Source organism: Pipistrellus kuhlii, unplaced genomic scaffold (genome assembly GCF_014108245.1).
Source record: "Pipistrellus kuhlii isolate mPipKuh1 unplaced genomic scaffold, mPipKuh1.p scaffold_m20_p_3, whole genome shotgun sequence".
Taxonomy (NCBI): domain Eukaryota; kingdom Metazoa; phylum Chordata; class Mammalia; order Chiroptera; family Vespertilionidae; genus Pipistrellus; species Pipistrellus kuhlii.
Genome location: NW_023425529.1, coordinates 133,299,829 through 133,324,935, shown reverse-complemented (window position 1 = coordinate 133,324,935; position 25,107 = coordinate 133,299,829). Strand labels below are relative to the sequence as shown.

Sequence of the window (25,107 nt, the reverse complement as noted above, 5' to 3'; positions counted from 1 at the left end):
AGATTTGATGTGATTCAGACTTTCCATAGACTAAACTCTATAGACTAAGACCTGGATTTAGTATTAGTGCAGTCACGCTTTCAGCATTAATGTATTTTTAAAATAATTACTTCTTAATCCTGAAAAATAGTGGTCTCTGAAATAAGCCCTGAATATTCTTTCAAAGTTGATGGCTCAAAACCTGTCTATAGCAACAATAATTTCTGCTTAAATTTGTCTCCAAAAGACAATGGCACACAAGCTCCCCATTACCTTTCTGGCAAATTTTAGATATGTGTTCCACTACCTTGCACATAGAATACATAATGGTATTCCCCAGATGAAAAACTGCCAAAGCTCTTTAAAAAGACATCTAAGTAAATGAAATAAATCACAATAATTTCCATACTGATAGAACCACAAAGTATAGAATTCCTGTATGTAACCACTACTAAGCTTTTATGAGTACAGTTTCTATATAGTACCCTTCAACTATAAACAAATAGATAAGAAATTAAACACAAACAAGATTAAACATGAAGAGCTTTGGGTCAGTTTCCTGAAAGCATATTTTCTTACCTTAAAAATAACTATTATCTATGCTTGTGAATATTAAAACAGATTTGAAGTGCCTAGCATATGAATACTTACTTCCTTGCACATGAAAATTCTCTGTAAAGAATAAGATATAAATTATTGTCAGTTATCATTACACCAATTCCTCAGGTGTAATTTACATAAAATGTGCTCTGTGTGTGTATAATACATATTGTCAAAGTATTGCACACCAAACTAAATTTTTCACATTATGTGAAGGTTCGTGGGCAGTATGAATTTAGAGTACAGTTTCTTGATCTTGGCGCTACTGTCATTTTGAACCTTATAATTTTTTGTTGTGGGAATTATCCTGAGCATTGCAGGATGGAAAGCAGCATTCCTGCCCTGACCCAGTAGATACCAGCAGCACTCTCCCCACCTGAACAAGCCATAATACTAAGAATATCCAGACCCGGGTCGAGGTAAGGATAAGGGGTGCCCATGGTTGAGACTCATGTTATTAGAGATCTAAGAATTTAACTAACTCTCCTTAATCAAATAAAGCATACTCAAGGTTCCCATGGACCCAACATTAGCTGAAAAGGTCATTTAATGACTATAATCTAGAAAAAAATATATCAAATACATGAGAGCAAAGCAAACAGCCAAGCAATCACTACACACCTGAGAAGTTAAAGAAAAACATATTATCAGATACAAGGGCAAGACCTCACCCAGTGCCTGAAATGAAATTGACATTCAGTAAATATATACTAGATGCTGTACGAATTACACCTCAGTATAGCTAGGAGCTCAGTATTCTCAGACTTCAGGAGCTAAGAAATGATGCACGGAGCTTCATTTTTTCCATCACAGCTGTACTACAGTATATCCCTTATAGAACCCGACCATTGCCAATGCTCCTCCAATTAGACCCTATCTAAGCCATTATCTAAAATTCATAATTTTAGGTTCCATGTTCATGTACTCCAGAATGGTTAAGAACATTCTTTAAAATACATCTGAATATAAAATATATGGTATATGGATTATTCATGTTGTACTACCATAGATTTTTAGTTTAGAACAATGCCATTACTATTTTTTTATACCTAATCACAATATTGATAGTTTATTGAATGCTCTGGTAGGCTGAATAATAAGCATCCTCCACCTCCAAAATGTTCATATGTCCTAATCCCTGGAATTTTCTAATGTTACCTTATATGGCAAAAGGAACTTTGAAGATGTGATTAAGGATTTTGTGATGAGGATATGACCTAAATTAGCAAGGTAGGCTCTCTATGTAATTACAAACGTCTTTACTAGGAAGAGGAAGAGGGAGACTGACTACTCTACAAAAAGTGATGTGATCACAGAGGCAGAGATTCAAGTGATGCAACCAGGGGCCAAGGGATGCCAGCTGCCTCTAGAAGGGAAAAGGCAATGAAGTGATTCTCCCTCTGGAGCCTCAAGAAGGAACTTGAATTTAGCCCCTTAAAATTCATTTTAGACATGTGACCTCCAGAATTGTAAGACAATACATTTTTTTAAAATATACTTTATTGATTTTCTACATAGAGGAAGGGAGAGGGATAGAGAGTTAGAAATATCGATGAGAAAGAAACATCTATCAGCTGCCTCCTGCACACCTCCCACTGGGGATGTGCCCGAAACCAAGGTACAGGCCCTGGACTGGAATCAAACCTGGGACTCTCAGTCCGCAGGCTGATGCTCTATCCACTGAGCCAAAATGGTTAGGGCAAATTCGTGTTGTTTTAAGTCACTACCAACAACTTGTGGTAACTTGCTACAGTGGCAATAGGAAACTAATGGAAGCACTATATCAGCATTGCATGACACATTTCACATGAAGCTTAACTTCACCTCCAACATAGCTCTATATTTAGTGGTGTCCCCATTTTACAAATGAGACACCAAAACTTAAAGAGAAGAAGCAATCTTCTAGAAGTTACCTTTCTTATAGTTATAATTTAAACCCAAATCTATGACACTTAAAAGCTTATTAATAGCAAGATGAATGTTTGGCTAAAAGAGCACACCTACTGCTTATTCTCCATTTTAATCTTCACCCAGAGCCAGCAGCCTGCATATAATTTGTGCTAACTTAATGCAAAGCTGAAATTTGTCACTAAATCCTCATGTAAAATTTTTTAAATCCAAGTTTTTATAAATCCAACAAGTTTTTAAAAATTCACAAAGATAGCAACTTTCCCATAGCAGAATTACAAATATGTGAGCAGTACAGGTGACATTATAAAAGGAATGAGATAATGAAAACTTTTTCTTTCTTTATGAATATGTGAATAATTTCTCAAACCTCCCAATATTAATAAAACCAAAACCAATCTATCTCATGAGTAGAAATAAATGAAGTCTGCGGAATTGGCTAATTACTTAAGAAAGATAAAACATTAAATTACAAACAAACAATGCTAATCTTATAATTTCCATAAAGCTACCTATCTTTCATTAGAAAGTCAACACCATGTGTTATATACAATTTTCTGTTTACATATACTACTTTTGATAGATTTACCATTTCCTACTTGGCCTTCAATATAACACTGGAAATTTTGAATGTTATCAAAAATATAAACCTTTGAGAAAAAAAAATGCACATGCTTCAAAGGAATAATTAATTGGCTTCCAGATTCAAATTAATACACACACACACACTAGAGGCCTGGTGCAAGAAAATTCGTGCAGGGCAGGTGGAGGGGAGACCCTCAGCCCAGCCTGTGCCCTTTCAAAGTCCGGGACCCCTCAGGGGATATCCACCTGCTGGATTAGACACTCCTCTGGGGATCAGTCCTAAATTGGTATTTAGACATTCCTCTGGCAGCCTCGGACCCGCAGGGAGCGGGCCTAAGCCACAGTCAGACATCCTTGGCGCTGCTGAGGCTCCCGCCACTGCTGCTGAACTCCCAGCCCAGCTTACGGCTAAGCAGAGCTCCGCCTGTGGGAGCACACTGATCACCAGGGGGCAGCTCCTGCATTGAGCGTCTGCCCCCTGGTGGTCAGTGCACATCATAGCGACCGATCATTCCAGGTTGTTCAGCCATTAGAGTCAATTTGATTATTACCCTCTTATTATATAGGATATTCCCACCTTTCAAGTAATATACATTCAATACACATTCAATCCGGACATTCTTCAGACTCACTTACATTTATTTCTATCTATTTCAACTTTCCAATTTCATTTATGAATGCCTTATTGAAACTTCAGAGATTATGAATCTAATGAGTGTTTTTCCTCTCCCCGCTCCCTTCATCATATTTAGTCCAAACCAAACTCAACTAATACTTCCCAGACAATCTTTCTCATGTAGGCACTTTACATTCCAACTATGAATATCCCAGTTGAAAATTTAAAATTTGGTAAGTCCTTAAGTGCAGGCATCATCTAATCTCCAAGCCTGTTCACCCTTCCGTATGCTCTGCCCTGGTGCAGGGCCTCAAGTCTCAAGGCCAGAAAGCTACTTCCGCTCTCTCAAACCCTCACTTGCCTACCAACCAAATCCTATCAATTTTAGCTCTTAAGTATCTCTTAAATTCACCTCTGCTTTCTCAGAGGTAATTTATTTCCTATCTTTAGTCTTTCCCCCACACCTCAGCCTCCTGCCTCCCTCCACAGAGATGCCTCAAGAACCTTCCTAAAATGGAATCCTCTCCATATCTCCCCACCCCCCTTAAAATCCTGACTTCTATGGCACTTATTTCCTTTGAGGAAAGTCCACAATGTGGCATTCACATTCATGAATGTGAATGAGTTACCTCATTTCTTGATCTGCCCCAGCATAAACCCAAAACTCTTTCCCTAAAACTATCCACAGCCCTGTTCTCTCCCATCTCCATATAAGGGACATAGGAGATTTTCTCTTCCCAGAAGGCTCTTAATTGTTCTCTCCCTCTTTTGTGCTGTTTCATCCTTTCATATTAAGCTCACCAGTCTCTGAAGCCTTCCACTCCTCAAGGCCTCTCCCATATGAGCTCCTGGGTAACTCAGACTGTTTTAAAACATCCCACTATATTACGGTTCTCTTCCAAGCCTCTCCCCAGACTGAGAACTCTACAAATTCTGAGATAGAATGCGTTTATCTCTGGCTCAGTACTTGAAGCATAGGCACTAAAATACTACTGGAAAGAATGTACAGATGAATCTTCAGCCCCTTCTCTTTAAGTATCTAACCCAGCAAGGTGTCCAGAATCATTTTAAGGAGCCATTGTGACCATGTCTTTTACTCCCTTTTGTTGCCATTACATTACAGGACTCCGCAGGCTTTAACCTTAAAGGTAACTGTAGTTATACCACCCATTTCCATCTTTTAGCCACTTCCCACTGCATCTCGTCCCATTCCAAATTCAGTCAAGCACAACAGGACCTGTTTACTCTCACTTCAGGGCCTAATGTGCCAGTCCTTGAACCTAAAATGCCCAGAATCTGTCACACATTTAATTCTCAAAAGTCCATTTCCAGGAAATTCCCACGTAACAATAGCATGCAGCTGAAACACCACCCTTTTAGAGACCCAGTAACTTAACAACATATCAAGCCTCACCATTACCCATCCACATGTGTCCATTACTGATGCTCACCACCTCCAAAGGAACTTGGAGGACTAATCTCATTTTTTTTTTTCTCAAACACTATTCATAAACCAGAGATTTTGCTGAATATCTATTTAAGCAGAAGTAAAAGTGTTCTTAGGATAATAAATTTCTTTTTGAGTTGGTCCCACTGATGTATCTCCTATTAGAATATAGGTTCTCAAACCATGGTTCCCAGATCAGCAGCATCCACAGAACCTTAGAACTTGTTAGAAATGAAAATTCTCAGGCTCTACTGAATCAGCAACTCCAGACTTAACAGTCCAGTGATATCATCTCAGTGCACCTCCCAGGTGATTCCGATGCATGCTAAGGATTGAGAGTCACTGAAATACACCAAAGTTAAAATGGTGTCTTAAGAGAAATTATAGCTTCAACTAGTGGAACTGCTTATTTGAAAAAGGGTTAAACTGAAACATAATTCCTCTAGCCTTACCCAATTAGAATCTAAAACAAATAATAAAAAGCACAAAGAAACTCAAAGTTAAGCAAAAGCCTGAAACTAATGCCAATGATTTTCAATTGTTGACTAAAAAACCCCAATGTGCTTCATTGTACTTGGCGTAATTAAGAGAGCACCACACACAAATGCACTCCACTGCCGGTCACTGCACCCTTAGGATATCTTGGTCCAGAGATCTAAAGGACGGGAAAGGTCACTGAGTTCATTACTTAACACTACACCAGCACCAGCACTCCACCAGATCCTGTGGAGAACACCTAACAAAAGCAAACATGCATGAAGTCCGCAGAACAAAATGTTTCAAGAGCACAAAAGTGATTTCTTCTATAAGTTTTCTGAAAAGCCAACCACTGCCAGCTTTAAAGGAATGCTCTTCAAAATGTTAAGTTAATTTTGTTGCAGTCATCTTACAATTTCCTCATAATATCATGAAACCCTGTTTTAGGTCTTTGAAGAAGGATAATTTGTGAGAAACCAAGCCTGGACATATTTTGAAATTACCTAATCTCTAATTTGTTTGGCCCAGTTAAAAAGAAAATCTGAATTAAGTAACATTGGACTGATTTGTCTGAATGTGGTGAGAGATTAAATGACCGTGAATATAAGGCCACCTTATTAGAAAATTCTAAACACAAAAATTAAAATCCAAAATTGCTTCCATAAAAGTAGTTGTGTATCAATAGAATTCCAAGGCACCCCTAGCTAACAATAGCACAGACCAACTTGTTGAAAACAACTGCAAGTTATGGATAAAGGAAAAAGTGCACCGGCTGCACAAATTACCACTGGCAAACTTCTTTATATACTTACTAGAGGCCTGTTGCAGGAAGATTCTTGCAATAGGGCTTTCTATTGCGGTTGCTGCCCCCACCAGCTTTCCTCCCTTCTCCGCCGCCATGTTTGCTTCTCTGCAGCTTCGCTCCCTTCTTCAGGTGTGGCTTCTTTCTACGCTGTCTTGATATGCAAATTAACCTCCATCTTGGTTGGGTTAATCTGCATACTCACTCTGATTGGCTGGTGGGTGTGGCTTGTGTAGCGGAGAGATTGTTAATTTGCATACCACTCTATTATTAGGTTAGATTTTATGCGTTATTAAATCTAAATAGAGTGATAAATTAAATGTAGATAGAGTAGCCATATTGTAGATGTCACTTATTGAAATAAGAAATGAGGCTAAGCCAAGCCAGAGTGACTCAGTGGTTGGGCGTCAAACTATGAACCAGGAGGTCACAGTTCAATTCCCAGTGAGGGCATATTCCCAGTTTTCAGCTCGATCCCCAGTGTGGGATGTGCAGGAGGAGAAGGAGCAGGTGGCAGCCAATCAATGATTCTCTCTCATCATTGCTATTTCCATCTCTCTCTCACTCTCTCAAATCAATAAGAAAAATATTTTTTTAAAAAGAAATGAGGTTAAATCTGGTAAAATGAAATGTTAACCTCATTTTAGTATTTTGTTGTTCTGGTTGAGCTGGCAGGGAGATACGGTGGAAAAAACTACACCCAGCTCAATGGGTGGCCTTGCAATAGCAACCTGACCTCCGCTGGACTACTTATCTGCTTTTGTGAAAGGACCACATGGGATGAGATTCTTTTTAGTACCTTTCAGCTCTAATATTCTGATTTTTACAACTTATAAAGGAGTATTCCCTAAATGTATGTTTCTCAAATTAAATATTCCCACTACAATTTTAAGATTGATATGAAAGGCAACAGTTTTATGAGTCTCTCTAGAGACCTCTCTGGTTAAGTACCAATAAAACAGTCAGCAGTCACATCAACTTAATACATGACTAGGAATCCTGAACTCATATAAATAATGTTCCCATGTATTACTTTATTATCATTGTGGGGTGATATGCTCCAGAGTTGAAGGTTGACAACTTTTTGAACATAGTATTTACCTCCTCATATATGAAATCAGAAATTAGTAAGTTATTAAAGTCATTCCCTAAAACAATTCTCAAACAAAAAATAAATTTTCAAAAGGTGTAACCCCAAATTTCTTCTTGGAATACAAGAAAGAGATCAAACACCAGAATATATACATAAGAATGGTAAGAATGTACTTTTCACCACAAAACTTAATCCCCAATATCTACAACAGTGCTAGGCACACAGGAGCTCAAGAAATGTTTGTTAAACTCATTCATCTGTCCATCCATTTATTTATTTGCTTATTGAATCAAATCCCTATTGACACACATGCCCTAAAATACTATCATTTGCCCAACCTTGATGGATAGAAGTAGAAGCATCTTTTTGTTATAAAATTGTGTCAAGCTGAATCTGATGTTGTTTTGGAGTCCATAACTTTGTTTTTAGTGTTATTTGGGAGTAGGGTTTGCAGGGCTGGTGGAAAAACAGAGAGATAAATACAATTTGTTGGAAGCAATGTGCCTAAAATAGTCTGTTCTGTGGGGAGCTATATGTATTCTTGTCTGAATACTTGTTTACAAAAGATGCAGAATTTAGACTTAAAGATGACAACAATGGAGAAAAGCAAGCAACAACTCCTACTTGTGCTGTAGGAGAATTTACAAAGCAAAACAGTGGGGTTGGTCATGGCCAACAGTAGCTCGAGTTGTAGATACCACACAGTGGTATTTACGACCTAAGGATCCCAAAGTTAGGACATACAATGATGTTGGATTCTCTAAACTGATTTGAACACTCAGCTGGGTCCAAAGGACAAGCCCATAGTGTTTCCCTTGAAGGGGAGACATTCCCACTACTCATCATTCCAAAGCTTCATAGTAGTTTCTAAGAGAAGGAACCAGTCCTAACATTTCCAGAGGTCACTGGAGGAAACAGAATTTGAACTTCAACAAAGAGAGGATTTTTTTTTTTTATCTCACTTTAAAAGAAGGGAAAAAAGATAATGTTCCAAGCTATGCTCATCAAGACAGTAAGCAGTACTGGCTGAATGGACAGTGCAGTCAGAAATAGATGAATGCTTACATGGACAATGGGGGGTGGGGGAGACAAATAAGAGGAAAGAGGAGGGACTGGGGAGGAGAAGGGGAGACAGTCCTTACCCACCTAATTCTCTCTCCACCCTAACTTTCTCTGAACTGGACTTCATTTTCCTACAGATGTCTATTACCGCTTCACAGATGACTTCCCCGTGAAGCACCCAGACACAATTTCTGAGTAAATACACTGACCACTCCTACATTTTCATTTGAATGCCCACTGCCATGTCCATCCCACTATATTAAAGCCTCATCCTCATCTTGACCCCAGTCAGTGGTCTTTCCTGCTTCTGCTAGTGGCACAAGCACAGAAGCTGACTCTTCTAGTTCCTTCACTCTAATCAACCCCCATTCTGTCATCCTGTCCTACTTCAAACATCTTTGGCATTTCTCATTTACATTTTCACTGCCTTCAGCAGTTGGCTTCCTTATCCAAACACCCAGGAACTGCTACCATTTCCTAATGTCTCTCTAGCCCCCAAGCTAATTCTCATTCAGTCCACTTTATATACTATCCATTACCCCAATCTTTCTAAATCTCTACTTTTAACCTTTTTACTTCCTGCTCAAAAGCTTTCGGTGATAATCCCACTACCTGAAGATAGTGTTTATTAAACTCCCAGCCAGGATACTCAAGGTACCACTCAAGCTGGTCCCATCTTCCCTGTCCATCTTGCTGTCAAACTAGACTACAGACTTCTGCCTTGTTTCCCTTACCCACAAAAAAACAGAAGTGTAGTCCCCAAGAGTGGCAACCTTATTGACTTACTCATTGCTTTACATCTAGAAGGCTCTAAAATATGGGACCAGAACTGCTTGCCTCTGTGCCTTTGGATGTGCCAATCTTCTTGCACAGGTCTTCCGCTTCTCACCCAAATGCTGCCCAGCTTTCTAATCCACACTCAAGCCTTACATCTTCCCCAGTCCCTTTGTTTGTTAAACCCTCACTCCTGTGTGTGATAACTGTCATGCGTTTTCTATAGACCAAGTAACTTCATTTACAAAATACTAGAAATACGTGTTTTCACTTTAGTTTATGACCACTATTGTTTATTGCATAAATCCTTGTAGCTCGTAGTGTGGTCCTCCCTGGCATGACCTGGAGGCTTGCTGGAAATTCACAATCCCAGCTGAGCCCAGACCTGATGAATGTGAAACTCCATTTGAACCAAATCCCAAGGAGCTTTACCTGTACATTGATGTATGAGAAACACTTGTTTAAAGATATAACTCTCAAAGTTTGGGTAATCTCTCGCCCATAAATTTCTAAAAATGACAAAATCCTCTGTATCTTCAGAACTTAGCATTCTACACAACCAACCTCATGGAACTCATGTCTGACATCATCCACATTAAGATATTAAAGAATTCCTTCATCCAATCTTGTTATCTTTTATTAGGATACACTAAGAGGCTGAGTTTTATAACGAAAAGAACACTGGGCTTGGGGTCATAATCAGGGTTCCCACTTGCACTAAGCATGTGACCCTGAGCAAACCACTGAGCCTTTCAGCTTCCATCTCTGTAAATTCAGGCAACCACCCTATCTTCCAAAATGGTTATAATATTACACAACGCAGTAAGCAAAGCATTCAAGTGTCATTTGCTTTCCACTCTCCTCCACTGCTACTCTCAAAAGCAGTACTTTTCCCCTCCCTTTACATATTTAACAGCCTTAAAACATGTGTGTTCAGTCATTGCATCTAAAAGAATTGTCCTTGTTGAAGCCAGTTTGGCTCAGTGGATAGAGCGTCAGTCTGAGGACTAAAAGGTCCCAGGCTCCATTATGGTCAAGGGCATGTACATTGGTTGCGGGCACATCCCCAGTAGGAGGTGTGCAGGAGGCAGCTGATCAATGTTTCTAGCACTCTATCCCTCTCCCTTCCTCTCTGTGGAAAAAAAAAAATCAATAAAATAGATTTTTTTTTAAATAAATAAATAAAAGAATTGTCCTTCTTTGTGTTCTTCCACTCTGTTCCTATCTTGGGCTACTATTAGTTTCATATGTCTTTGGTTCTCTAAACAACACATCCATAATTTTAATACATTTCTCTTCCTGGTAATAAAAGGCAACCATTTCTGATGGTCTGCATTTAACCACTACCAGCAAGTAATTTCTAACAACTTGGTAAAAGGAGACATGATCACTCCATTCACTGTAAGTCTTGGTAAAGAAATTCTTAAAGTGTTTCTGTGCTTGAGTCACTTCTTGGACTTTGCTTTTCTGAGTCACTATCAGATGTGCCATGAAAGAGGAGTTTCATCTTACTGGAATTAGACGGTGTTATTTATTGTTACACTTGATGCTCTGTGCTTACCATCTGTTTCAAACCCTCCAATGGCTACACAGATTGCAGAATTTTGCACCATGTACTGAATTAATTTTTATTGTTTAATACACTATGCAACGTGGCTACAACTTATCTTTTTGCTTATAGTTTGGGCTTCAAACAAGATTTCAATGTAGCATTAAGCCTCTGTATGGATGGAATTTAATATACAATGACCTAAACTGTAACAAAAGTAATAACCCATTTTATGTTTTTTGAATAAGTACTTATTCCCAGCCAATGACGTTTTGAGGAGAGAATCATGGTTTAGTTTGATTTTAACAATATTAAGTAAAATAGAGAATAATCAAAAGCTGGGTAATAAGAAATTATTCTACATAAAATATATTTACCAGTTATATTTTTTTGTGAATCCTCACCCGATGATATTTTTCCCACTGATTTTTTTTTTTTTTTTTTTTAAGAAAGAATAAAAGGGAGAGGGAGAGACAGAGAAAGAGAAACAGCAAGGTGAGAGAGACACATCGATTGGTTGCTTCCCACATACACACCCAGGGACTGAGCCTGCAATCGAGGTATGTGCCCTTTGACCGGAATCGAACCCAACAGGGTCTGCAGGCCAACACTCTAATCCCTGAGCCAAACTGGCTAGGGCACAAGTTCTATTTTTAAAGATAGGTTCCACGCCAATGCTATATAGTGCAAAGTGTGGTGGTATGATTCTGGGCAATTTAGATTAGGAAGGTTTGCAATCATCATCCTCTAATAGGAATGCTCCATTAGCATGGCAAATATAATTGAACAGTTATAAATATCTGCACAACAGTCATAACAGGAATATGTACACATGGCCATAAAGTCCAAATACTGCACTCTGTTATTTCTCAACTAGCCAGTGTTAAAAGACCACACATGTAGCCTATTTGTATTCTGAGGCACACGTGTATGCGTTTAACATTCCTAAAATTAGGAGGTCTCAGAATCACTGATCTGAGATTTGAAGGCATATTGTATGTTCGTTTATAGTTACTTTAGTTCACAAAGCAGGAAAAACATTTTAAAATCATAACACAAAGATATTTGCCACATATCTAAATGAAGTAATATCAATATAATCACATCCATTTTGGGTATAGCCGGCCTGATTTAAAAGCAACTCATGACAATTCCATTTGCATAGCACTAGAAAGAATGTCAGCCAATTTTTTTTTTTTTTTTTTAAGTTTGCTTAAGTCTCTTTGACAGTGGAAGGAGTCCCAGCTTTGTAGGCTAAGCCCCACCCACCCAAATTAAAATCCTAGCTCCATTACTCACCCAAGATTATATAAGGCAAGTTACTCTTCTGACACTTCATTTCAAGTATCTGCAGCAAAAATGGAACTATCGTGGCTGGGCTGTTACTAAGTTAGAAATAACTACTGTAAAGCACCTGGCAGTGCCTGCCAGCTCTCACTTCCAGGCTGTCTAAACCTGATGGAACAGCAGTGGCAGGATTCCCTCTGACACACTCGGGCACCTCGTCCAGTGATTTTCCCACCTTGCTGCTACTCATCACTCCAGCATTTCCTTAGAGCTGTGAACTAGAAATCATTATGATGCTCCTTGAACCATAAAACATGACAACTCCAGAAAGCTTTTCATCTTTTTACTTTTGGTGACAGGGAAGGAGAAAGTCTTGTTTCTCTTCTACCCACCCAGGATTCAAGATCTACACCTGGTCAGTATAAAATACCCAATGAATTCCATTGATAAGCCACAAGGTAAAAGGCCTATAGGTGCCTGGCCAGCATAGCTCAGTGGTTGAGCGTCGACCCATGTACCAGGAGGTCAGGGTTCCATTCCCAGACAGGGCACATGCCCAGGCTGCAGGCTCAATCTCCAGGAGGTAGATGATCAATGATTGATGTTTCCATCTCCCTCCCACTCCTTCATCTCTCTGAAATCAATTTTTTATTTATTTAATTTTTTAAGGTCTTCAGGAGAAATGACTCAATACCCCTAAGTTAGCTTCACATGCCCACCCCCACCCCCACGGTCAGCACTGTGCTGCTTCTGTCTGCCTAGAAGCAGTCATTTCTGGTCCCAGCAGCCCAAGGTTTACATCAATAGATGTCAGTCTTTAATTAAAAAGATTTTTTTTCCCTTGCCTCTTTCTTATAAGTAGAATGAAAGGAGAATGGAAATTGTGAGAAAACATACAGAGTTCTATTTCTTAATAATCTGGGAAAGGCATGTTCTGGACACCCACATTTAGTTATCATATTAGTCCTATTTACCCTCCAAGTCACAGACCAAACCCCTTTGGTGAAATGAATTCTTCACCAAAATAACCAAGGATCCAAGGTCTCTTCAGATTGGTGTCTAATTTAAAAAAAAAAAAAAAAAAATTCTTTGAGGCCTTACACAAATTTTCACATAAATTCTTCTTTAATGTGTGTGCTCTCTATTGGACAATATTTTGAAGGTGAATATACACCACCACACACAAAATAAAGCACGAGATAATAACTACCTGGCAGAGATTTTTCCCTTCTCAATGTTAAGCCAAAAGAAGTTCTAATAACATCAGCCAAAATGTTTACCTAGATACACTAACTGTTCTACTCCTTTCCTGCCTCCAAAGGGGGAGATTATTCCCATATCTTAGTAAATTGAAAAGAAAAAAATGCAGAACAAAAGCTTTTCCAAAAAGATCTAGCAGCCATCATTATTATGACAATGTAATGGAATAGTGAAATGCGTTAACAGTGATACTTCATATTTATTTGGGATTTTCTCCCCCAAACTGCTCAAAGCCCAGAGCAAACCCTTGTTAGGTTGATAGCGGTTACTGTAAACAGAGCTTAATTCAAAGCAGCTGCTTCGCCCAGCTGACTAGATCCCCCACTTTTTCCTTTTTTAACTTATGAAAAACAGACTAACCTCAAGTTTTCATTCAAAGCATGTTTTTAATCTACTCCCTTTTAATGGAATTTTTAACACTATCACATTTAAAAATAACATTACAGCGGGTTATTTATATGGCAAATTTACTTTTTATGTGTCCCTAAAATTAATGGTCTTTCACTAACACTACTGGAACATGTTTTCCTGGGTTTACTGTGCATATTCTGTGCCTCAAGCAATGGCACTAAGCGTTTCAGAAGAAAAAAGTGATGACACAGGACCCCACCCACAAGGTTCTGTAGGGATATTCAGAAAGGTATGTCTCTGAGGATGAAGACTAAGTCCATCAGCAACCAGTTCCACCTTGGATCCTGCTCACCAAGACAGGGATTATATGAGGGCAATTACCCCCAAAACAGAGCTACTTCATTAACCCAACGTTTTAAAAATAAGCAATAAATAGTGAATAAAAAACTTTTACATAGTCTAACATCTGAGAGGCTCTACTTTTTCAAAGGAAAAAAATCAAATTATAATGCTATATCAAATCACATTAAAATAAGTTTACTATCTAGTTTGGTTTTTTGTTTTTTGTGTGTGTGTGTGTTTTTTAATTATAGACAAGTACTACTGAAAACAAAGAACAAGCAAGCCTTTGACCTCACACACACAGTGCCTATTGCTATTTATAACTTTTTAGTGCCCTGGGCAAAAACCACAAATGCTGATAGTATTATCTAAAAGACATTTTTATGTCATTCGTGTAATAGTCTTTTGATGGACAAAATAGATGGGGACACTCCGAGGGAGCAGCTAAGTCTTCTGCCCAGAATCCACGGCGGCAATGTGCACTGGAGGTCAGTCAGGGATTCTTATTCCAAAAAGCATACTTCATAAGCCCTGAAAAAGCCTTTTAGAGAAGAGTGTGTGATCTTGCCTACCTGAAGGAAATATATAGCCTCCTCATGACTGAAGTGACAGGAGGAAAATGGGATAATAAATTATACACCAAAAAACTGAGTGAAGTCTTAGATTTAGGTTTGTTGTAGACTGACCGGTTGTGGTTTCATGAAAGTGTTTTTGGGTTTTGTTTGTTTGTTTGTTGTTTTCTCTTTTTTAAGTATGGAAATAAACAACTTGTTAAAAGAAACAGATCCAAATCAAATTAAAATATTTATTATATTTCAGAAAATACACAACATATTGAGGTCTCAAAAAACAAAACAAAAAAAAACCTGTATTTTTTCTACATACACATGGGCGAGAGCAAAGAACCTAAATGTCTATTCTGTTTTCCTGCTTTGCGAGGCTACCAAAGAAGTAAATTGCAAAAGGCTGAGTAAACATAAAAATGTCAGAAAAATGTATCTGTTTTAATATCTGCTCCCAATTAAATGGAGAGAAGTTTAAATGGCTGAAATTCCCCTAAAAATAAAGAGTCTATAGTTAACCATCATAATTTAAGTATCCAGAGGCCAGATTCTTACATGTTCCTCTATGGAGGATACATCTTTATAAGGTTAAGAAGAGAAAACCAGCCCTACCTGGTCTAGCTCAGTGGATAGAGCATCAGGCTTGCGGACTGAAGGATCCCAGGTTCGATTCCGGTCAAGGACACATGCCTGGGATGCGGGCTTAATCCCCATTGGGGGACATGCAGGAGGCAGCCAATCAATGATTCTCTCTTATCATTGCTGTTTCTATCTCTCTTTCCCTCTCCCTTCCTCTCTGAAATCAATAAAGATATATTTTTTAAAAAAGACAGAAAGCCAAATTATGAAAATGATCAGAATGATAATTCTAATTATTTATTGAGCACTACTCTATGCCTAGTAATAATATTACACTTCACATACCTCTTTGTATAGTCATTACAACTTCTGTGTGAGGCAGGGCTATACCCGAGAAGGTATTATTTGCGAAGCTCCAAGAGAGCAGCAACTATAGCTTTATTCACTGAGAAGCAAAGTGATCACAGGAAGAAAATATCCTTTCTTAATCTTTCAGCCACCACATGCCTGAATGGGATGGGATAAGTAAACCCATGTTCACGGACACCTAAAACCCCTGCTCTCATCCAAGATGCTTATCTGTTTATGACAACTGATGCATATCAACCATATCAATTAAACTCCAACCAAACTCCTTGTTCATTCCCGGGAGTAGACAAACAGTTCAAATGAATGCTTAAGAAATCTGCTCAGTTCTACTCTTTTTTTTTAATCCTCACCTGAAGACATGCTTATTGGTTTTAGAGAAGGGGCTGGGAGGGAAGAAAGAGAGAGACAAGCAGCAATATGAGAGAAAAACATCCATCAGTTGCCTCCCTCCCGCCTGCGCCCCAGCCAGGGATGGAACCTGCAACCTAGGTATGTGCCTGACCTGGAATCAAAGTTGCAAAGTTTAGGTGTGGAGGATGATGCCCCAACCAGCTGAGCCATAATGACTAGGGCACTTGAAATGGTTTTTATCATGACAAAGTCAAAGGTAATTTGTGGCTTTTTATTTATTTATTTATTTGGGGGGGGGGGGGGGGGCGGGCTTTGATGTTTAATTCTAGGCTAAAGTAAGAGGTACCAAGGCAGATATCTTGACTTTGGAAGGAACAAGGCTTACTGTAAATTTCATTAAATGCTAATGTTTCCTCATTAAGAAGTCACCTCTTTTATAAGTTCTTGCTGTTAAATTTTTCTATTCCTTGTCCTTGAGTTTCTACATGATACCTCAACTACCTATATAACCCTCATATTTTTCCACCCAAAAGTCTTAAATATGCGTGTAAATTAATTTCACAAAATGAAAAGTGATCGGTGATGATATGAAAACATTAAAATGTTTCTAGCCCTGGCTGGTGTGGCTCAGCATCCTCCCATCCAGCAAAAGTTCGATTCCGGTCAGGGTGTGTGTGGGAGGCAATGAATCGATCTCTTTCTCTCTCTTTCTTTCTCTCTCTTTCTCGACACATGTGCTCTCTCTCTTCCTCTCTCTAAAAATCAATTTTTTTAAAAAAGAATCAAATGTTTCTAAAACTTCATATATGCATGAAATACCCCTCAAATGTCAAACACTATTAGTATTTACCATTGGCACATCAACATAAAGATTAAAATGTGCACCATTTGAGAAGTGCATGGTACAAAGTTCCAATTTTATTTACTGCTCACACATTGAGAGGAGACACACATTCCTTTAGATTGTGTAAATTTTAGATTATGTTGCAGTCTGCCCGCCCTATCATTATTCTGAAATGATAAGGGTAAGGCAACCCAAACCAGAAGTTCAATGACTGGTTTGCCAGGTCTGCTTTGCAACTGGGGAAGATGAGAAGAGAAAGAGGAAGGCTTGGCAAAGAAAAAGCAGTGCTCATGTCCAAAGCCTATTTTAAAACCTCCAGGAAATCTTTGTAATGAAAATATAATTTTCAAATACTCGTTTAACACTTAAAGGGACTAAGAAAATAAAGGAAATGATGTACTGTCCTTGTTCTTGGGTAGTTTCAAGCCTAAGGAAGATTTGGTGGAGCTGAACACAGTGAGTGCTCTGAAGTCCAGAGGAGAAATCAATGTCACTTTCCATGGAAAGTGTCCCGATTAGAAAGTTGAAATGCTTGTTCATTTCCATATTCCCAGAGAACCTGTGCATTGATCTTAACACAAAGTATTCCAACCCTGACTTTCCGGGGACATTTCCTCAGTTATAATGGAAAGCTCCCCAAAGGGGGGACCCCATCTTATGTATGTCTGTGGAAGTATACGCCACAGAGAAGACGCTGAATCAACGCTCATATGACAAACAAATGAACAATTTCTCTGAAACCCAAATCTCCCCTAGCTCTGGAAATAAATATGAGGACACATACCTCACACGTAGACCCTCACACAATCAACCACATCAAACCAGAATACAGCGTGACGCTCGGAAAAACAATGCTTAACACCTCTAGTCACTGGTGAAGCTGTCATATTCGAAAATGGACTACAGTTATTATAATGCACATATTATTAAAACTTGAGTAATTCAACATAGGCAGCCCTATAGGGTGATAATTAGAAAGTCAAGAATCCCTACAGGAAATCTGAAAGACAGAAGAATTTCTTCACCACAAAAATGCCTCTCTCTTCGGTTTAACCCTTTTTGAAGGACATTGCTATAAAACAAATGCTCTCTGGTCAGAAGAAGCAAACTTTAAATTCTCCCATTAACCGACTCATAACAACTCTAAATCAGCTGAGCCACCAGTGAGACCCTTTAGAGCAATAAATACAAGTCAGGTTCCTTGAGAATGTAAGGACACCGGCCAGAAAAGTCCATAACGTGAAGAAAGTAGAGCTGAAGAAGTAGAGCTGAAAAATGAAATTTTCTGGTATCCAGAAACTTGTTTATCTGCCCAAGAAATAAATTAAGAACGAGAAATAGAGACAAACAAATACCAGATAAAACTTTACTTATTCTATAGTTTGTCCCAGCAACAGGCCTGCCTCACTCCCACAACCTTTCTCTGAAGCTAAGCTGACTCTGAGATATTCCAACTTTGCAATTGGAGAACATTTGAAAACATGGCTTTACATCTGCACTGTGGGCGTTAAACAGAGCCTTCGGCAACCCAGAAGAGTGAACATCCCCCTCTCAGCACCTACCTAACACCAGAGGAGGACTGGGTGGGATGGAGATGTGTGCGGTGCAGAGGACTTCCTTTCTGTTTTACTCTCTTCCAACTGCTCAGTAGGAAGGGCACATTCTAAAATAGTAACATGAATTGACAGGTGGAAGTTCCCATGCTCAAGTTACAGATCCAAGTTTGGATACTATGAAGTCTGCTTTTTAAAAACAAACAGATTAAGATGTTGAGAAGCTCCTTTGAAAGACATGAAAAAAAAAAAGTAAAAACCAGGTTTAAGTCAGAAAAAGGTAGATATTACATCAGTCAAAGTAGCTACATTTTTACCTATAAGAATAAAAATCTTAATCAATACACACAAACACATCCATAACTCAAGCCTGATTCGGCAGACTGCTAACCGTGTGCCATTTTGGAACCCAATTCCTAAGAAATGACCTTACAGTATTGCCATAAAATTAAGCACTTTTATGAGGCTTTAGAGGACAGTTAAATCCTTAAAATACAATTTTGAGCCTCCTTTATTTTCATGAAGGCAATATGTTAACACTAGTTTTGTTTCCAATTACTATTCCTTTGGCAACCAGCATGTGTAAAAATAAAAAAAGATTTTTCATTTCTGTACCTCCCATTTGATAAATAGATCTTTTTTAAAAACTCAGTCGATATTAACATTTGAAGTGACATTTTAAACCTAATATTAATACCCTAAATAATGAGAGAGTGTACTAGAAAAGAATTTTTCTTTGCATGACTGAAATATTGTGTTCAAAACACTGCCATCCTGCAACTGCATAATGAACAGAATGTATCTAAGATGTGCTAAAAACTGGATTGGAATGATAAGTAGGCAGAAAAAAAAAATGTTGAAAATATGTCAAATTCTCAGCTTAAAATGTTCAATATAATTGCTTAGAGCAATGGTTTAAATACAGGACTTAATTTATGAGTCAAGTTGCTGTACATAAAATCAAGGCCTTTAATGTTCAGACATATTTAATACTTTCAACAATAAAGAATTTTTTAAAAATTTAAATGTTCAACACTACCTTCCTACCAACTTCTTCCCTCCGATACAGGACCTCTGAACTACCCTGTTGGATTTCTTTTTACAACGTGAAATTGCTGTGTCTCTTACTGGCCAGCAGCGCCACAGAGACCATGACAAAGCTATAGAAGCTCTCCAGGGCCTGTGCCTGGCACAGGGGTCACCATGTTTGCTCACAGGAGGCCTTCTACAGAGACTGTGCAGGCACAGAGAGTGGGGGTCACACCTCCTCTTCTCTGCGGGTTGTGTTTGCTTCTGAGTTCCGTGTGAACATACAACATGGATTATGATGATGATGCAGCTATTCATTAGTACAGAAGGTGAATGTCATGGCCTCAGTAAACATCTGGATGTAAACATCTCAATAAACCACTAGGAAAAGTTTAACTTCAATGTGCCAGTCATGGAGATGAAGTCACAAATTTATGTATCAGCCTTTTGGGAAGAAAAGTAGTAAAGCTGGATTCTACCCATTAGAGTCAGAGATGTCAAAATTTAAATCCCAACTGACTTTTGAATACATGAATCCCCAAGTAAATGCAATAATTCAAACATACTTGGAAAAAAATCAAACTACCGTATTTTTCGGACCATAAGACACACTTTTTTCCCCCCATAAGTGGGGGGGAAAAGTCCCTGCATCTTATGGTCCAAATATAGCCTACACATATACTTTAAAAAAAAAGTTTTTTTACTGTGTGGTCTCTGTGTGCTTGCCAGGCTCTAAAACGGTTCTAAATGCTGCTGTTTACTTTACAGGGTTGATTACATGTGTTTATGACTGTGATGTTGGGTTTTAATGCACATAAAATATTTTAGGACACTATTTGTTTCAGAATCTTTTTTTCTTCATTTCCCTTCTCTAAAAACTGGTGCGTCTTATGGCCCGGTGCGTCTTATGGTCCGAAAAATACGGTACATCTTGCAAGAAGTAAGATAATCCATTTAGAAAGTTAGATCCCATATTACTATGCATATTTAAAGAAAATTATGTCACATATTAATATGTATAATTACAGAAAAAATGAAGAATACTCCAGTTCGATTTGACTGGCACAACATTGTTGTTGCAGATTAAATTGTAAATCTCAAATTGCTGAAAAGTTAGGGTTTATGGTCAGGGTCTGGATTATCGACATTACTCACTAGCAAAGGATCTTAAAACTGATTGCTCCTGCTACTCATTCTCACCACACACAACTCTCCTAGGCTCCATATACCACTATGTTTCTAACATTACTGTCCATTAACAAACAAAAAAGCCCTTCCATGTGCCAATGGGGAAAGTATAGACTGCTCTTTCCTCTCAGTATGCCACACAAATATGTATCTTAGATTATACTTGCAGCAAGACCAACAGCAGGTCTATTAACTTGTTAATGCAGTCTTAGACACTGAGTTTTTATAGAGCATTTAAAATAAACAAATATTTTGCCACATCTTTGCTACTTTTTATGTATACAGATGAGCAAACTACTGCCAAAGTACTCACATCACTACACACAAATTAGAGTAATCCTTCCCTTTTAGATGGGCAAGCATACTAGCACATAAATATATAAATTATTATATGTTAGTAAGTAAAAGGTTACATTTTTTAGGAAGACTGTCCATCAGAATCTTTCCTGCCCACATGGCTTTCTTCCTGGCAGACTAGAAATAAGTAAGGAACTCCAAGTCTAAGTCAGGGTTTCTCAACCTTAGCGCCACTGTATTTGGGACCGGAAATTTTGTTATGGGGACTGCTCTGTTCATTAAAGAACATTCAGTAGCATTCCTGACACACTGAATGCCAGTAGCACCCTCTCCCCAGCTACCGCAGCCATAAGTATCTCCAGGTCTTGCCAAGTATCCCCTGGGGGACAAAGCTGCCCAGAGCTGAGAACCATCAGTCTAACCAACTTCAAGTCCTTTAGTCTATTAAGCACAGGGCAGGATTTGACCAACAGGTGACTCCACATTACATATGAACAAAAACTAAAAAGAAATGCATTACTATTTATTAAGCAATCACTTGCTTTCCTTTCAACCTGCTTCTTTTTTTGTCAGAATGCTATCTCAGGGCGTAAGATCTGTGGCCCACAGTGTCTAATAAGCCAGTGTCTCCTAGCCCCCTGATTCCATCTCACCAGACCCAGGGCAGACGCTCCAGTCCCAACAAGACAATAAGGAGTGGTCAGGGGAAGTGTTCTCCCTCAGGGGATCTCACCAGTCCTCCTCAGGCACACCTTGGTTTTATGGCCTGCGGTTTCAACTGAAACAAGTTGTTCTGCATACTTCCTACTACAGCTGTACCTGCGACCTCTGGTTTCAGTTTGTCAGTAACTTCACTGATGCCTGGGCCCAGATATGATTTTTCCCCCAAACACTTTAGCCCCAACATTCCACGAGGCTCCAGGACAAGATTTGCTCAGAGCACCCTTGGAACTAGGAGCCAACAAACATGTTTTGCCTAGTCCCCAGCCTACTCAAACACCGGCTATCCGGTTTCAAAACAGTATGATTTTAAGGGGAAAAGACATTTGACAGCGACAGCTTAGAAAAAGAATTTCCAAGTCAAAAATTTATTTTGCCCATCAGATAGGTCTTATGAGAGAATGACGATTAGGAAAAATAGAACAAGTTTTTCTAACGTTACTGTTCAAGGAAATTAACCATGACCTCACATACTGCAGAAGTAAAAAACGCCATTCTGACACTGAAACTTAGGATCAATCAGCTATTTCAGTGAGTCAGAATTAATCAGAAATGCAGACCACTGCATCACTACCATGCACGTACCATCGCTCTGTAGCTTAGAAATGCGTATTCACCAGAACTCAAAGCTTATAGGTTCAAATGCTTGTTCATTTAAAAATATGTATTGTTAGGCTCTGAAGAGATTAATTCTCCCTGGGATCTTACGTTATACTGCTAAAAGATATGTAGATATATAGGGTTATTTTTCTTTAGAAAAAAACTGTTGTTCCCATTTAAGATTTTACAGTCAATTTTTTAATAATTATTGAAGCTACAAAACAGGGATACTAACCATAGAAACTAAATCTTGGTTTGAAATCACAGAAACTAATTTTTTTCATTTCTATTATTTCTATAGATAAATACTTTATTCTGTTTTTCTTCCTTGAGGGGGAATGTTTATTAGGTTTAAGAGCCATAATATAAAGAGTAGTCATCATTATAAAATTAAGCCATTTTCCTGTCACATTTATCTAGTAACAGAAATTTATTCTGATTGACTGAAAGCAAATTAGATTTACAGGGGAAGAAATCTCACAGAAGCTCAAAACCAGATTTCCCCAAATCATAGGAACACATGAGCACCATTTCCCACCTAAAACCCAACAGCATCACCTGCATGCGTTTTCACGGACCCTCACTTTCACTTTCTCATCCATAGTATTAAAACAGTTCATTTTTTAGAAACCAGCCACAATTAACAAGGTCATTAGCTTTGCTTGCTGGTCCTAGGCGCCTCTGCTTTATCACTGTCCCTCTCTCGTTTATGTTAGCAGCTAGGTCTCAACTCCAAACATATAAAAACTATCTTTAATTAAGCATTTTCACTCTGTGAGTTCTTACATAACTTTTAAATTAGCTTTATAAGTATAACAAGTATCGTCACCATTAGCAACTGAACACCACCAGACTGGACAAGCATTCAAATATAAACTGCCATTTCGGTTAGCAGAGAGATTTAAAATAAGACCACCACGACTCGTTATCGATTACAGAGAGCTTCCTAGTCTCAGTCCCTACGCTATTTTTTTTTTTTTTTTTTTTTTTTTTTTTTTTAAGTAGCTATTTTGGAAAGAGAACAGAGGAAGACAGAGAGAGAAACGATCTTTCAGTAACCAGGAACTCTCGGGAATTCTTTTCAGTTAAGCCACAAAGCCCTAAGTTTAAAAATATATATAAGCAGCCAGTGAAACTTACTTGACAGTGACTCGATTCGATAAGTCCTGTAGATCCCCAGGATGGAAAAGCTGGGCTTCTTTCAATCCAATCTGTTCACAAGCTTTCAAAAAAACGTTTATATTATCCTGTGGGGAAAAAAGTGGAAAGTGATTGCTTAGCCGAGAGCTCTGTCTCAGACAAAGGTTACAAAATTTTTATGATAAAACTTTCGAGCTTCAAAGTCCAATTACAGCCAGCACAAAAAAAAAGGAGACAGCAAGACCGATGAATACATGTATTTAAAAAAAAAAAAATGCAAGGGCATGTATAGCCTTTCAGTCCTCCAGAGCATTCACGGCGGTGCTATCTGCTGCCCCGGCATACGCCGTTTCTGTGATCTTTGTGACTGGCACGTTAAACATTACCTGTTACAGGACAAGTGCCTAGCCACTGAGCAGTAATCTACACTTTGATGTCAGCTCTGCTCTGCAAACAAACGCCCTCTTCCCAGCTTTGCACGACAAGCCTCACCTCTCCTCTTTAAAAATAACTCCAGCTACTGACATTCACCCACCCAGAAACTGTTGGCAGGGAGGAAATAAGAGGAGGAACATTCTGTTTCTATGATTACAAATTACAGAAAGGCCGTGGAATACCACACCTGGAATCTGGGTTTGGTTGCTGAGCCGGCTCTTGACAGACAGGGAAACCATACTATAGGACCGGGGAGAAGCCTGGCTTTCATTGGCTGAATCGCAGAGCTTAGGTGTGGCACATTGCTCAACGCCCTGCAACCTGCCTCAGGAACTGCCTCCAAAGAAATACAAATCTAGGCTGTCCTCATATCTAATTTCAAAGCCAAAACCATCCCTTTACAAGCCAATGCTTTCCACTTACACAGACACTGACTACAGTGTGTTCTATGCTACAGCCAGCTGCATTTCAGAGGCACATATTTGGTGAGCAGAATTAGCATGAGCTTCCTTCCACCTTTACTCTTCCTAAGGAAACCCTTTACAGGGTTGAACTTGTGGTGATCCCACGTGAACTCTTGACCCTCACTTCGTTAGGCTCCTCGCTTGCCAACACACGTCTGTCCGCTTACACATGCTGGCAACGCCACGTCCATGGTGCGAGCCTCAGAGCCTCCCTGAAACCTCACCTCCTTCCCTAACAGCCGGCCACGACAAGTAGGGACAGAAGACAAGCTACACTTGAAGAAGGGCCAATGCTCCTTTGCCGTGTTGAGAAGCTCATTCTCGGAGGGGAAAAAAGGCAGGAGGTTATGGCAAAGTGGGAGGGAGTGATAAAGAGAGAAAGATGAAGGGACTAAATTGAATAGTTTGGATTCGTCAAGAGTGAGGGGATTTAGGGAAAGGGCAAGAAAATACCTAGCAAGAGAAGAGCAATGCTGGTTGCTAGGAAACTCAAGCACATTAAAAAAAAAAAAGGCTTTGTAAAGTCTTTATTCTAGTGTACTATCAGGAAAAGGCAGTGTGAGCTATCTGGGTGAAAGCTCAAATCCATGATTCATTTTAAATAAGAGGTCAAAGATTAAAAGAATGTATATGTCAAAAATAAAACAGCTCAATGAAAGGTGTTTTATATGACCCTATGTGGAAAAAAGGGAAATAACTATGGGGGGAGAATAGGGAGGGGCAAAAGTGGCCATTTTGTTGGTAAGCTCATATAATTTCTAGAAACTGTACTATCTGTAATTACCAAATGATTCAAATTCATGGTTCGATGACTGACCCTCAGACAAGCAGACAAGAGTAAGT

At 38.8% G+C, this 25,107-nt stretch overlaps 1 protein-coding gene across 22 annotated transcripts in view; it reads right to left on the bottom strand.

Annotated features, from left to right (window-relative positions):
- The window catches only part of LMO7 (LIM domain 7), a 222,627-nt gene that overhangs the window by 74,669 nt on the left and 122,851 nt on the right, over positions 1-25,107 (bottom strand). For all 22 annotated transcript variants that reach the window (XM_045588711.1, XM_045588710.1, XM_045588705.1 and 19 more), the window contains one exon: positions 23,366-23,472. In XM_045588711.1, the coding sequence (XP_045444667.1) occupies positions 23,366-23,472 (107 nt within the window). Of the gene's footprint in view, positions 1-23,365; positions 23,473-25,107 lie in introns of those variants that run through there.